The following is a 14,754-nucleotide window of genomic DNA, read 5'->3' on the forward strand; positions in this document are numbered from 1 at the left end:
ATGGATATGGATGGATGGATGGATGGATATGGATGGATATGGATGGATGGATGATATGGATGGATGGATGATATGGATGGATGGATGGATGGATGGATGGATATGGATGGATGGATATGGATGGATGGATGGATATGGATGGGTGGATATGGACGGATGGATATGGATATGGATGGATGGATGATATGGATGGATGGATATGGATGGATATGGATGATATGGATGGATGGATGCGGATGGATATGGATGGATATGGATGGATGGATGCGGATGGATGGATGAATATGGATGGATGGATGGATGGATGGATAGATGGATGGATGATATGGATGGATGATATGGATGGATATGGATGGATATGGATGGATATGGATGGATATGGATGGATGGATGCGGATGGATGGATATGGATAGATGATATGGATGATATGGATGAGATGGATGATGGATGGATATGGATGGATATGGATGGATATGGATGGATATGGATGGATGGATGCGGATGGATGGATGGATATGGATGGATATAGATGGATGGATGGATATGAATGGATATAGATGGATGATGGATATGGATGGATGGATATGGATGGATATGGATGGATGGATATGGATGGATATGGATGGATATGGATGGATATAGATGGATGGATGGATGGATGGATATGAATGGATATGGATGGATGATGGATATGGATGGATGGATATGGATGGATATGAATGGATATGGATGGATGGATGGATGATGGATATGGATGGATGGATGGATGGATATGGATGATATGGATGGATGGATGGATATGGATGGATGGATGGATGGATGATATGGATGGATGGATTAATGGATGTGGATGATATGGATGGATGTGGATGGATGGATTGATGGATATGGATGATATGGATGGATGGATGGATGGATGGATGGATGGATGGATGGATATGGATGGATGGATTGATGGATATGGATGGATGGATGGATTGATGGATGTGGATGGATGGATGGATATAGATGGATGGATGGATATGGATGGATGGATTGATGGATACAACAGGTCTGGCGCTCACTCATGGACTTCATACACCACATCATAGGCTGTGTGCATGATGGCTTTATTACAACACTGGGAATAGGAGCACTGTAAGAAGGGATTATGTTTATGTGACTGGGATGGATGGATGGATGGATGGATATGGATGGATGGATGGATGGATGGATATGGATGGATATGGATGGATGGATGATATGGATGGATGGATGATATGGATGGATGGATGGATGGATGGATGGATGGATGGATATGGATGGATGGATATGGATGGATGGATGGATATGGATGGGTGGATATGGACGGATGGATATGGATATGGATGGATGGATGGATGATATGGATGGATGGATATGGATGGATATGGATGATATGGATGGATGGATGCGGATGGATATGGATGGATATGGATGGATGGATGCGGATGGATGGATGAATATGGATGGATGGATGGATGGATAGATGGATGGATGATATGGATGATATGGATGGATGATATGGATGGATATGGATGGATATGGATGGATATGGATGGATATGGATGGATGGATGCGGATGGATGGATATGGATAGATGATATGGATGATATGGATGAGATGGATGATGGATGGATATGGATGGATATGGATGGATATGGATGGATATGGATGGATATGGATGGATGGATGCGGATGGATGGATGGATATGGATGGATATAGATGGATGGATGGATATGAATGGATATAGATGGATGATGGATATGGATGGATGGATATGGATGGATATGGATGGATGGATATGGATGGATATGGATGGATATGGATGGATATGGATGGATATAGATGGATGGATGGATGGATGGATATGAATGGATATGGATGGATGATGGATATGGATGGATGGATATGGATGGATATGAATGGATATGGATGGATGGATGGATGATGGATATGGATGGATGGATGGATGGATATGGATGATATGGATGGATGGATGGATATGGATGGATGGATGGATGGATGATATGGATGGATGGATTAATGGATGTGGATGATATGGATGGATGTGGATGGATGGATTGATGGATATGGATGATATGGATGGATGGATGGATGGATGGATGGATGGATATGGATGGATGGATTGATGGATATGGATGGATGGATGGATTGATGGATGTGGATGGATGGATGGATATAGATGGATGGATGGATATGGATGGATGGATTGATGGATACAACAGGTCTGGCGCTCACTCATGGACTTCATACACCACATCATAGGCTGTGTGCATGATGGCTTTATTACAACACTGGGAATAGGAGCACTGTAAGAAGGGATTATGTTTATGTGACTGGGATGGATGGATGGATGGATATGGATGGATGGATGGATGGATATGGATGGATATGGATGGATATGGATGGATGGATGATATGGATGGATGGATGATATGGATGGATGGATGGATGGATGGATGGATGGATGGATGGATATGGATGGATGGATATGGATGGATGGATGGATATGGATGGGTGGATATGGACGGATGGATATGGATATGGATGGATGGATGATATGGATGGATGGATATGGATGGATATGGATGATATGGATGGATGGATGCGGATGGATATGGATGGATATGGATGGATGGATGCGGATGGATGGATGAATATGGATGGATGGATGGATGGATAGATGGATGGATGATATGGATGGATGATATGGATGGATATGGATGGATATGGATGGATATGGATGGATATGGATGGATGGATGCGGATGGATGGATATGGATAGATGATATGGATGATATGGATGAGATGGATGATGGATGGATATGGATGGATATGGATGGATATGGATGGATATGGATGGATATGGATGGATGGATGCGGATGGATGGATGGATATGGATGGATATAGATGGATGGATGGATATGAATGGATATAGATGGATGATGGATATGGATGGATGGATATGGATGGATATGGATGGATGGATATGGATGGATATGGATGGATATGGATGGATATGGATGGATATGGATGGATATAGATGGATGGATGGATGGATATGAATGGATATGGATGGATGATGGATATGGATGGATGGATATGGATGGATATGAATGGATATGGATGGATGGATGGATGATGGATATGGATGGATGGATGGATGGATGATGGATATGGATGGATGGATGGATATGGATGGATGGATGGATGGATGATATGGATGGATGGATTAATGGATGTGGATGATATGGATGGATGTGGATGGATGGATGTGGATGGATGGATTGATGGATATGGATGATATGGATGGATGGATGGATGGATGGATGGATATGGATGGATGGATTGATGGATATGGATGGATGGATGGATTGATGGATGTGGATGGATGGATGGATATAGATGGATGGATGGATATGGATGGATGGATTGATGGATATGGATGGATGGATGGATGGATGGATGGATGGATGGATGGATGGATGGATGTGGATGGATGGATGGATGGATGGATGGATATAGATGGACTTCCCTTATTGTCATTGCACAATAACACAGCAGTGAAATTGCCAACGAAATGTCATTATGAATTACTATACAATAATAAAATAATAACAACAACAATGTGGAGAATAAATAGATGACATCAAATATGACAACAATGTACAGCGTAAACAGTAATTTGTACTCATTATTTAGATAAATAATAATAATTTAAAGTTTTGCGTGTGCGGGGTGCCCACACTTTGTTTACAAAAAAATGTACCCATTCTACCATTGTATATGTTACCTTTCTCACCACACTGGAGAGGTCCACTGATGGATGATCATGTGACTTTCTTGGTGACAGGTTTTGTCTAATGGTGAAGAAAGGCTACAGAGACCCACCCTACCACAATTGGATGCACGCGTTCTCCGTCTCCCACTTCTGCTATCTGCTCTACAAAAATCTTGGCCTGTCCAACTACCTCGAGTGAGTCCAGACCACCTGACCCTGATACCTTTTCTTCATTCCTGCGTTGCTAACGATCTCATTATCACTCCTCTCTTCAAGGGATATAGAGATTTTAGCTCTATTTGTGTCCTGTCTGTGCCATGACCTGGACCACCGCGGCACCAACAATTCTTTCCAAGTGGCCTCGGTGAGAGCTTTTTCAGTATGTCAGACATTGCAAGGAATGTACGGAAGCACACAGTGGGGTAGAAATATGACAGGAACTCATAAGAGCGTTGCCTCCCAATGCATCTGCGCTTAAGGCGAAGAGTAGGAATTGGAAACATGAAGTGTTTGTCAATGATATCCCGTGGGATTGTACCCCCAACCTCCATGACAACACACAATGTCATTTTGATTGAAAGAATGTTTGTCTGTTTCACTCTGATCATACGGAACCCGCCGGCGTCACTCGCTATTTCAAGCGTCATCTTAAATGAAGGATCTTGTTGTATTTTGAATCAATGCAACATGCGTGATGAAAGAACCGTTTCATTTGTTGACTGCCTCTATTTTCAGCAATCTGTGCTGGCTGCTCTCTACAGCTCAGAGGGCTCAGTGATGGAGGTAAATGCACACATAGTTAGTTCACACAGCATGCGTAGTACAATATGTTGGGAATCTAACGTGTAACACACATGCACATTATTGTCAGCTAATGATGGTAATTTTGCAAAGTTTAGCTCCCCATGCTGTCTATTGAACGTATATTTACTATATGTATGGTGTAGCTGATCGACAACATGAATTAAAATTGTTGGTGTTCAGTGACAGCCACGAGCACCAGTATTTTTAGGCCCAACAAAAACATGTAATAATGGTAATGGTAATGGTAATGGTAATGGTAATGGTAATGGTAATGGTAATGGTAACGGTAACGGTAATGGTAATGGTAATGGTAATGGTAATGGTTTTATTTCATTTGAACATGCATCAGATTACAATTGAGTGCATCCCATAATCAGTTCACAGTTCCACATGTCCAAAAGGAGTAGGAAGAAGCAAAGCTTATTAAATCCTACCCCTCTATCTGGTACTTTTACAATCAGTAACTGTTACATTTGTTCACTTCCTGCTTTCCTAATATAATTGAATTTTTATTTTTATTTTTATTTTTATTTTTATTTTTATTTTTATTTTTATTTTTATTTTTATTTTTATTTTTATTTTTATTTTTATTTTTATTTTTATTTTTATTTTTATTTTTATTTTTATTTTTATTTTTATTTTTATTTTTATTTTTATTTTTATTTTTATTTTTATTTTTATTTTTATTTTTATTTTTATTTTTATTTTTATTTTTATTTTTATTTTTATTTTTATTTTTATTTTTATTTTTATTTTTATTTTTATTTTTATTTTTATTTTTGTCATGTACCAAAGTACGAGGTGATATGACCATACAATGACATAATGGTTACCATAGTAACTGTCAACATAGTGATATGTATAGCACATCATCTGGGTTCTGGTTTCAAAATATTTAAAGTAAGTTGCATGCAGTCCATTGGAATAGCACTATTCATAAGAAACAATAACACATGGTAAAGAAGTACAGTATGGTTATTGTTTTACTACAACAGCAACTGTAGTTGTGTTATGTCTTTGTGTTATTCTTTGACTTAATAAAAAGTCTGCTAAACTTTTTTTTCGGCTTTTTCCTGAGATACACTTTTTTTTAATTTCAGGGAATATTAATTGAATAACAGAAGTAGACAAGTACAGTGTGTACAATGCGACACCTAGTGGTTAAAATCAAACCTACATTGGCTGCAGTATTTATTTTTATTTCATATCACCGTGATTAAGCAATGTTTTACAATCATGTCTTCTTTCCTTCTCTACTCTGCCAGAGACATCATTTTGCTCAGGCCATCGCCATCCTAAACACTCAAGGCTGCAACATTTTTGAGAAGTTCTCCAGAAAGGTTCCATAATTAACCTTTGACATTTCCATGTAGAATATATTTGGAGTCGTAATTAAGTTCATTTGTGTTCTGCTTCCTTTAGGATTACCAGCGTATGCTAGATTTGATGAGGGACATCATTCTGGCAACAGACCTGGCTCACCATCTTCGCATATTCAAGGACTTACAAAAAATGTCTGATGGTAAATATCACAGCTGTGACATCTTTATTATTATTATTATTATTATATTGTTGTCTATTTTATGGAATTAACTGAGCACCCCGTTATCACAACATTATGTGGGAATTACTTATCAAACTAATATGTCAATGGTGAATTAATAATAAATGGTGAATTTTCACTATTTCAATGTTATACATTGATGTGTGTAAATTTTGAGTAATTTTACATAATATAATTGGCTATTTCCTCCTGACCACTGATGTGTCACAAGCCAATGCAAACAATTATAATCATTGCACACTGAATGTCGCTTCTGTGGAGCCAATTTTGAGCTGGTCAAGCAATTCAAGGACATTACAAACCTTGACTGGGTGTGCCTGTCAATCATGCAAAAGTTGAGGCATGCTCTTTTTTGATGCTTTTTTATTCATTCATTCATTTTCTACCACTCGTCCTCACCGCTTGAGGGTCGCAGGCGTGCTGGAGCCTATCCCAGCTGTCTTCGGTACACCCTGGACTGGTGGCCAGCCAATCACAGGGCACATATAGACAAACAACCATTCACACTCGCATTCATACCTATGGACAATTTGGAGTCGCTAATTAACCTAGCATGTTTTTGGAATGTGGGAGGAAACCGGAGTACCCGGAGAAAACCCACGCATACACGGGGAGAACATGCAAAATCCATACAGAGATGCCAGAGGATGGAATCAAACTTGGGTCACCTAGCTGTGAGGCCCGCGCGCTACACGCTCATGTCGTGCAGCCCCCCTTTATGAAATTTATTAATTGATTCATTCATTTTCTACCGCTATCCTCACAAGGGTTGCGGACATGCTGGAGCCTATCCCAGCTGTCTTCGGATGAGAGGCGGGGTACACCCTCGGCTGGTGGCCAGCCAATCACAGGGCACATATAGACAAACAACCATTCACACTCACATTCATACCTATGGACAATTTAGAGTCGCTAATTAACCTAGCATGTTTTTGGAATGTGGGAGAAAACCCACACATGCACGGGAACAACATGCAAACTCCACACAGACATGCCCGAGGGTGGAATTGAACTCGGGTCTCCTAGCTGTGAGGCCTGCGTGCATCCCCAACTTGGAAACTACTATATTTTTTTGCATTTTTGCATTAAACATTAAAATGCTGTACATTAAACACAGTTATGATTGTGTGTGTATTTCCATGTGCTCATCAGACGGATATAATCCAAAAAGCAGAACCCATCGCTCCATGCTGCTGTGCCTGTTGATGACATCATGTGACCTGTCAGACCAAACCAAGGGCTGGAAGACCACTCGCAAGATTGCTGTCAGTTCTCAGTATAGTATTAGTAGTACCTATTTTATATTTGAAATACATCAAAATGACATGAACCACCAGGGTTATAGTGAAACATTCCCTGGAAAGGCTGCTAGATGTTATACAGTATTATAATACACATACATATATTATAATACAGTATTATACTCACAATCCAGATGACATCTGTATTTCTTTGAATGGTGTAGGATTAGCTTTAATCTTTGTTTGCCCTCTTTTCTACACTAAACCTGACCCTGGATTCAGAAAGACCTCAAATATTGACTTTTGTTTGTACTACATTATTAAAATACTAATAAAACATTAAACTATGCCATAAATTTGATAACTCATGTTGCCCTCTGTGTTGTCTGCAGGAGCTTATCTATAAAGAGTTCTTCTCTCAAGGAGACCTGGTATGTGTTTGCTTATTATTTAAACATATGAGGCGAGTATTGACAGTGTTTGGTACTTTACACGCTAATGTTTTATTGAATGTGTAGGAAAAAGCCATGGGGAACAGACCCAGCGAGATGATGGACAGGGAAAAGGCCTACATCCCAGAACTACAGATCAGCTTCATGGAGCACATTGCGATGCCCATTTACAAGTATGTGTCAATCATTCATTCATTCATTCATTTTCTATCACTTAGCCTAACGAGGGCCGCGGGGGGTGCTGCAGTCCAGGGTGCAACACCCTGGACTGGTGGCCAGCCAATCACAGGGCACATATAGACAAACAACCATTCACACTCACATTCATAACTATGGACAATTTGGAGTGGCCAATTAACCTAGCATGTTTTGGAATGTGGGAGGAAACCGGAGTACCCGGAGAAAACCCACGCATGCACGGGGAGAATATGCAAACGCCACACATAGATGGCCGAGGGTGGAATTGAACTCGGGTCTCCTAGCTGTGAGGTCTGCGCGCTAACCACATGACCACAGCAAACAATATATAGTAGTCTATCCAGTCGTCAATTTTCCGTACCGCTATTCTCACAAGGGTCGCGGACATGCTGGAGCCTATCCCAGCTGTCTTCGGGTGAGAGGCGGGGTACACCCTGGGCTGGTCGCCAGCCAATCACAGGAATTGAACTCGGGTCTCCTAACTGTGTGGCCTGCGTGCTAACCACTCGGCTTGTATCAAACATCCATACCTTCATTGCACATTGTATTTAATATAATGTAATATAATTTAATATAATGTAATATAATGTAATATAATGTAATATAATGTAATATAATTTAATATAATTTAATATAATTTAATATAATTTAATATAATAAATTAAACAAACGTCATCGTATTTGAGTTTCATATGATGACATGAATTGTATTCCATCAATATACATATGACATATACAAATAGAGTAGAACCTACCTAAGAGGCAGAGCATACCTTGGATTTGTCGCCGGCCAATCACAGAGCACATATAGACAAATATGTGTTCCAAACACAAAGTGGTGATGGACAACTATATTATAGTTTATTCAGTGATGAAGTAAAGAAAAGTATGGGTGATGAGTGAAATATCCAAATTTCCCCCCAAATATCCAGATGCTTTCCTCAAGGCTTGGCAGAAGAGGAGATGATATTGTGCTAACATTGTTTAGGACGTTCATTCTGGCAGACGGAAAGCTTTTATGTCGCTCTGATTGTGCTGGATATGTTGCTAAGCCACCATCTGCCAATACATCCACCACATCAACTTGATGCTCTGCTGTGTTGTTGGCAAGTCACAGCTGGTTGGGCTGCCCTCAAGTGGCTGCAACATGTATTGCACGTACATGTCAGGGGGCTCTTATTTTCACAATATGACTATTATTTTATATGATTGATTAATTACATTAATTCAAATTTTTATATTATTGAATTTCATAAGAGGGGCTGCATGGTGGATGAGTGGCTAGCGCGCAGGCCTCACAGCTAGGAGACCCAAGTTCGATTCCAACCTCGGCCATCTCTGTGTGGAGTTTGCATGTTCTCCCCGTGCAGGCGTGGGTTTTCTCCGGGTACTCCACCTCTCGCCTGACAGACAGCTGGGATAGGCTCCAGCACCCACGTGACCCTCATAAGGTTAAGCGGTAGAAAATGAAAGCATGTTTTTGGAATGTGGGAGGAAACCGTAGTACCCGGAGGACCCCCCCTCACTCACACACACACACACACACACACAGGGAGAACATGCAAACTAAACACAGGGATGCCTGAACCCAGGTCTTCTAGCTGTGTGGCCTGCGTGCTAACCACTCAACCACCGTGCAGCCATATATTTATTATAATTAACTCAATTTTCTAAATGATGTGAGTGTGAATGGTTGTTTGTCTATATGTGCCCTGTGATTGGCTGGCGATCAGTCCAGGGTGTACCCCGCCGCTCGACCGAAGACAGCTGGGATAGGCTCCACCACCCCCCACGACCCTTGTGAGGATAAACAGTAGAAAATGAATGAATGAATGAATTTTCTAAATGTAATACAATTTACCAACATTATTTTATTGTTCTGTCACCGGGTTCTGGGGGCGGCATGGACCCTGCCACCAACCCCCCCGGCCCCCATGTAGTTTCTATTGACTCAAACAGATTGTCCACTAATGTGTGCCTGGTTCCAAATGAAGTCCAAGTCATTTTTTTTAATCCTTAATCTAAAATGTGATGATTGAAATGCTTTTAGTGACATTTTTGATTCATGTCCCGTCCCCCCGTCCCCCATTTTGCTGTGTTCTATTAGGCTGCTGTCTGAACTATTTCCTGGGGCCACAGAGCTCTATGAGAGAGTGGCGGCTAATCGAGAGCAGTGGACCAAAGTGTCCCACAAGTTCACCATCCGGGGGTTGCCGAGCAACAACAGCCTAGACTTCCTGGACCAGGAATATGAGCTACTGCAGTCCCAGGGCGCTTTTGGGAGTGATCACCTCTGCCTTAATGGCTGCCTTGATGATACCGAAGCGGGGCAGGGACTGTGACGCCATTAAGTCAAGTTTCGTGTTCTCCACTAAAAGGCCCGAGACACCTCTCTTAGCAACCTAAGAGGGTGCGGTCTATCTGCTTGTTTGGCCGCTTCGATGTTTGGCGGCCATGCTGGGGGGGTTGGACAGGAGGATGTTTCAAATAATTTGAAACATGTGACGTGGTTTAGTGGTCACATGCTACATCCCCATTGGAGGAGAGCAGGAAGTGGTGCAGTGACACTGAAAGCAGATGTTTTTACAAGACGTCAACAGTTCATACGTGCAGTACTCATCCTGATCAAGATTGTACACATTGACAAACTTTAAAAAAAAAAAAATACTTCAACATGTAAACTTGACAAAGTGCTATTGTTTGAGTGACATGTTCATTATTTTGGTTTTTAACGGCTTCGCTTAGTTCACGCACAAGCAGCTGCCATCCGCTTCAGAACGCATGGGATGTCTTATTTCACTTTTACACCTTTTTTCCATCGTGATAGGAATATTTTTGTATTGACCAATTCAAATAATATAACAATATTTTTCATTCATGTATTACCGCCAAGATCCACAAGGGGCAATTTGCTTTGACTTGTCAATCCTCGAGACAAAAACATTTGACAATCACGTTCAAAGTCACACCTTGACTTATTTGACACTCACTTATCGTCGATATTTCTTTGCCAATTTTTTTATAACTGGTTTCCTCATATAGAACCACTATCGATAAAGACGAAGAGAAAGCCCTTTAAAAGATCCGTCCCATCCGTTGTGTCAAGGAGCCATATTAGATCGTGCTCCGTGGAGTGTGTCATATGGATCTGCCTTATTGTGCATCTTTGCTGCCTTTCTTAGAGCTTTTAATATATACCTATTGAAATAAAAGAGTCTGTTTATTATTGTGTATTTGTTATAGACATAGCTTGACTATCAGTGTGTTTGACCGAAGGACCACCACGCTCTGAAACATGAAACATGAAACATGTATATTTGTGAAATAACCTTTGTAAAAAAAAATCTCAGTTGTCGTGTTTTGTCGGACTAATGAAGCCACACCGATGGAGAATTATTACATAAAGGCAACCATTTGTTCTCAGTGTGACAGGAAAAAAAAAAATCAGAAATGTAGCCATGAAAAAAAAAAAAAAAAATTCCCAAAGGTAAAAGTTTGGAAAAAATATTCTTTTTTTTTTCAGCTCTCAGATTGTGCCTCATTTTGAAATGTTTGGAGTTTTATGTTACAATGCGCCACTTATTTTGAATCAGAAATGCTGCAGTTGATGTAAAGCCAACCACTGAGTAGTTACACAATGTGAGCTACACTATGTGTCATGGAGGACGCCGTATGTAGGTGTGTGTGTGTGTGTGTGTGTGTGGTTGAATGGGTGAGAGTTCATGACCAAATGTGTGTGTGTGTGTGTGTGGGTAGCAGAGAAAGAAATTCTGATTAAGAGCCAAATGTTTGCTAGTGCTTGGGGTTATATGAAATATGAAATTCTATGACATTATTTCACCCATGTAATGCTAGTGAATATAGAATATTGCACATTATCAGGGTGTGTATGTATATGCATTATTTTATTTTTTATTTCTTTATGATTGTGTGTTATGTGTGGAGTACAGGTCAGCGGAGTTGATTCAATCTGCCTTAGTTTTTTTTTTTTTTTTAAGTGTTTTCAAAGGGCATATAGATGTTTTTAGAATACACCCGCTTTGTGTCGTCGTCCTTGACCTGCCTTTTTCATGTGCAATATGAAGTGTCTGCCTGAGTGAATATGTAAATTCCCTTGCCTCTTGTTAACTTATTTCACGAGGTCCGGGGCTCCCCAGAGGCATTTTTTGATAACGGTCAGTGAAGTGTGACCATTTTAATCCCAAAAATGCCTCCGAGAGTTCACATTTTCAATACCGAGTGTGTATTTTTTTCTCACCCCGTTTTGTCAGGGCTATTTGTGCCAAGCAACTTCCTGGCCAAAAAAACAACAACGTAATTTTCATTCTCAAACGTCGGAGCGATCATGAGGGCTCTGTTGATGTCAAATCTATTTTCTGCCACATCCTTTTCCAGCTTGTCTTAAGATGTTGGAAGCCAATCTTTCAAAGCAGCAGGACTCCAACCTGCGATCATGTCACTGTAACGCTCATCTGTGACTTACAGTACTTGTTGACATTAATGCTGTAAATATGAACGCTTGAAGAAAACATTGCTGTATTGTCTGTCACTATTACAAAAGAACGTACTTTAATTCTATGTATTTGATGTGATTGTTTTCAAGGTTTGTTTTTTTTTCACCCACTCTATATTTTTTTTCAAGAACATGGAACAAAACAAAACTGTACTTAGGATATGCATACATTTGATATTCCAGCACAAAACAAAATCCCAAACTCTTGACACTGTATAAGTGATGCTTTTTATTGTTGGTTTTGTTGAGTCTGAGAGCTGGTGGTGGTTATCTTGACTTGAAATGAATAATGATATATTTGAGAAAAAAGACAAATGGATGACATTTTTGTTTGGTTTATTTGTGGAATAAATCTGATGAAAGGTGTTTAAGATTGCTGCCTCAGAACGCACATTTGAACATGACATGGCCATTTTTTGGAAGGTAGAACAAGTTGAACCGGTGACAATGTACTATGTCTATAACTGGATTGCTCTATAATTATATTTATCCTATATGTTTTGGCACAATTTACCATAAAATGTGTTATGAAGTCATCTCAGGATGCCTAAAAAATGTGCAGCTGCTGACTCAGGAAAAAGTAAAACTTGTTCACTTAACTGTAGTACTTTAGATGTAGTATAAAGAAGCAAATTATGACATACACAATATTTTAAAAGGGTATGGTAATGGTAAAGGTTTTATTTTATTTGAACATGCATCAGATTACAGTTCCACATGTCCAAAAGGAGTAGGAAGAAGCAAAGCTTATTAAATCCTACCCCTCCATCTGGTACTTTTACAATCAGTAACTGTTACATTTGTTCACTTCCTGCTTTCCTAATATAATTGAAGTTATTTGTTTATTTTTATTTTATTTTTTTTATTTTTATTTTATTTTATTTTATTTTTTATTTTTATTCCTGCTTTCCTCATATAGTTTAAGTTTTTTTTAATTATTATTTTTTTCTATGTACACAAAAGGCAGATTTTTCTGAAATATTGTTCACAAAGCTGCCTAAATCTGTTAGTGAGCATGTCTGCTTTGCCTCCATCCATCTCATCGATGTGGTATACGATTCTCATTTGACAGCATCAGGTGTGCCTTATGCTGGCCGCAATAAAAGGCCACTCATTAATGTGCTGTTTTGCTGTACTCTGAACCACCATCCACCTTTTGCATACGGTTGGTTGTTGATTGTGGACTGTGTTGGTCCACTCCTTGGAAAGTTGCTATAGATATTAGCAGAAAATGAAACATGCTGAAAAGTAAGCCGATACAAACAGTTTCCAGGAATTGGGTACAGATTCTTGCAACATAGGGCCGTGCATTGTCATGCTGCAAGGTGAGGTAATGGTCGTGGGTGGATGGAAGGCACAACAATGGACCTCAAGAACTAGTCATGGTGTCTGTGTATTTAAAACACCATCAATAAAATGCACCTATGTTAACTGGGCACAACATACACCGCCACCACTCCATCCGCAACCTTGACATCAGCAAACCGCTCACCCACACGAAACCATACACACTATCATCTGACCTGTACAGAAGGGAAAACATCTGCCAGACGTCATCAAATGTGAGTATTTGCCCACTCAATTCGGTTATGACGAAAAACTGCAGTGGAGACCTTGATGAGAATGGATATGGAGGTTTGGGGATAGTGTGGTGCCAAATTGTGTCCCATTGTACACCCCCTTAACAGAAAGCAGGAACCATTGTACACCCACTTAACACTTGCTACGTTTGTCTTATAAAACTGCACATTTTGGACACTGTAAAACTTGGATTCAACAACTATAGACAAAGATCAATAATATAACCTATACAATAGTTACGATTGAAGTGGTCTAAGCAATCTTTTTTTAATCACAAGGAAAATATAACTTTCTCAATACAAACACAAATTGTCATGATAAAATAGTAATATAGAATGATTTGGTTTATTTCCAAGGCACTCTAAGACACTGGTGAATACAAATTAAAGAGCATTTGTCAAGTTAATAGTGGTAGTTGATGGTTGCCATGGCAATGAAAGAAGACTATTCTATTTATTAAGACAGTATAGTAGCATTAGAATGATTTTAAAGCGTTTAGTTTTAGGCAGAGGTGCCACAAAGAGTGCAGGGAGCCTATTTTGTTATGTTTAAATTTGGTAGAAAGCCTACTTTAA

General features: G+C 39.7%; 1 protein-coding gene across 1 annotated transcript in view; it reads left to right on the forward strand.

The window, feature by feature from the left end:
- LOC131134457 (cGMP-dependent 3',5'-cyclic phosphodiesterase) overlaps window positions 1-12,964 on the forward strand; it is a 201,588-nt gene extending 188,624 nt beyond the window's left edge. The window contains 9 exon segments of the mRNA XM_058079773.1: window positions 3,899-4,021; window positions 4,103-4,190; window positions 4,562-4,609; window positions 5,896-5,970; window positions 6,053-6,152; window positions 7,347-7,459; window positions 7,828-7,866; window positions 7,954-8,060; window positions 10,193-12,964. Of these exon segments, the coding sequence (XP_057935756.1) occupies window positions 3,899-4,021; window positions 4,103-4,190; window positions 4,562-4,609; window positions 5,896-5,970; window positions 6,053-6,152; window positions 7,347-7,459; window positions 7,828-7,866; window positions 7,954-8,060; window positions 10,193-10,427 (928 nt within the window). The 3' untranslated portion in view covers window positions 10,428-12,964.
- The last annotated feature ends 1,790 nt before the right edge of the window (window positions 12,965-14,754 follow it).

This window comes from Doryrhamphus excisus, chromosome 8, assembly GCF_030265055.1.
Source record: "Doryrhamphus excisus isolate RoL2022-K1 chromosome 8, RoL_Dexc_1.0, whole genome shotgun sequence".
NCBI lineage: Eukaryota > Metazoa > Chordata > Actinopteri > Syngnathiformes > Syngnathidae > Doryrhamphus > Doryrhamphus excisus.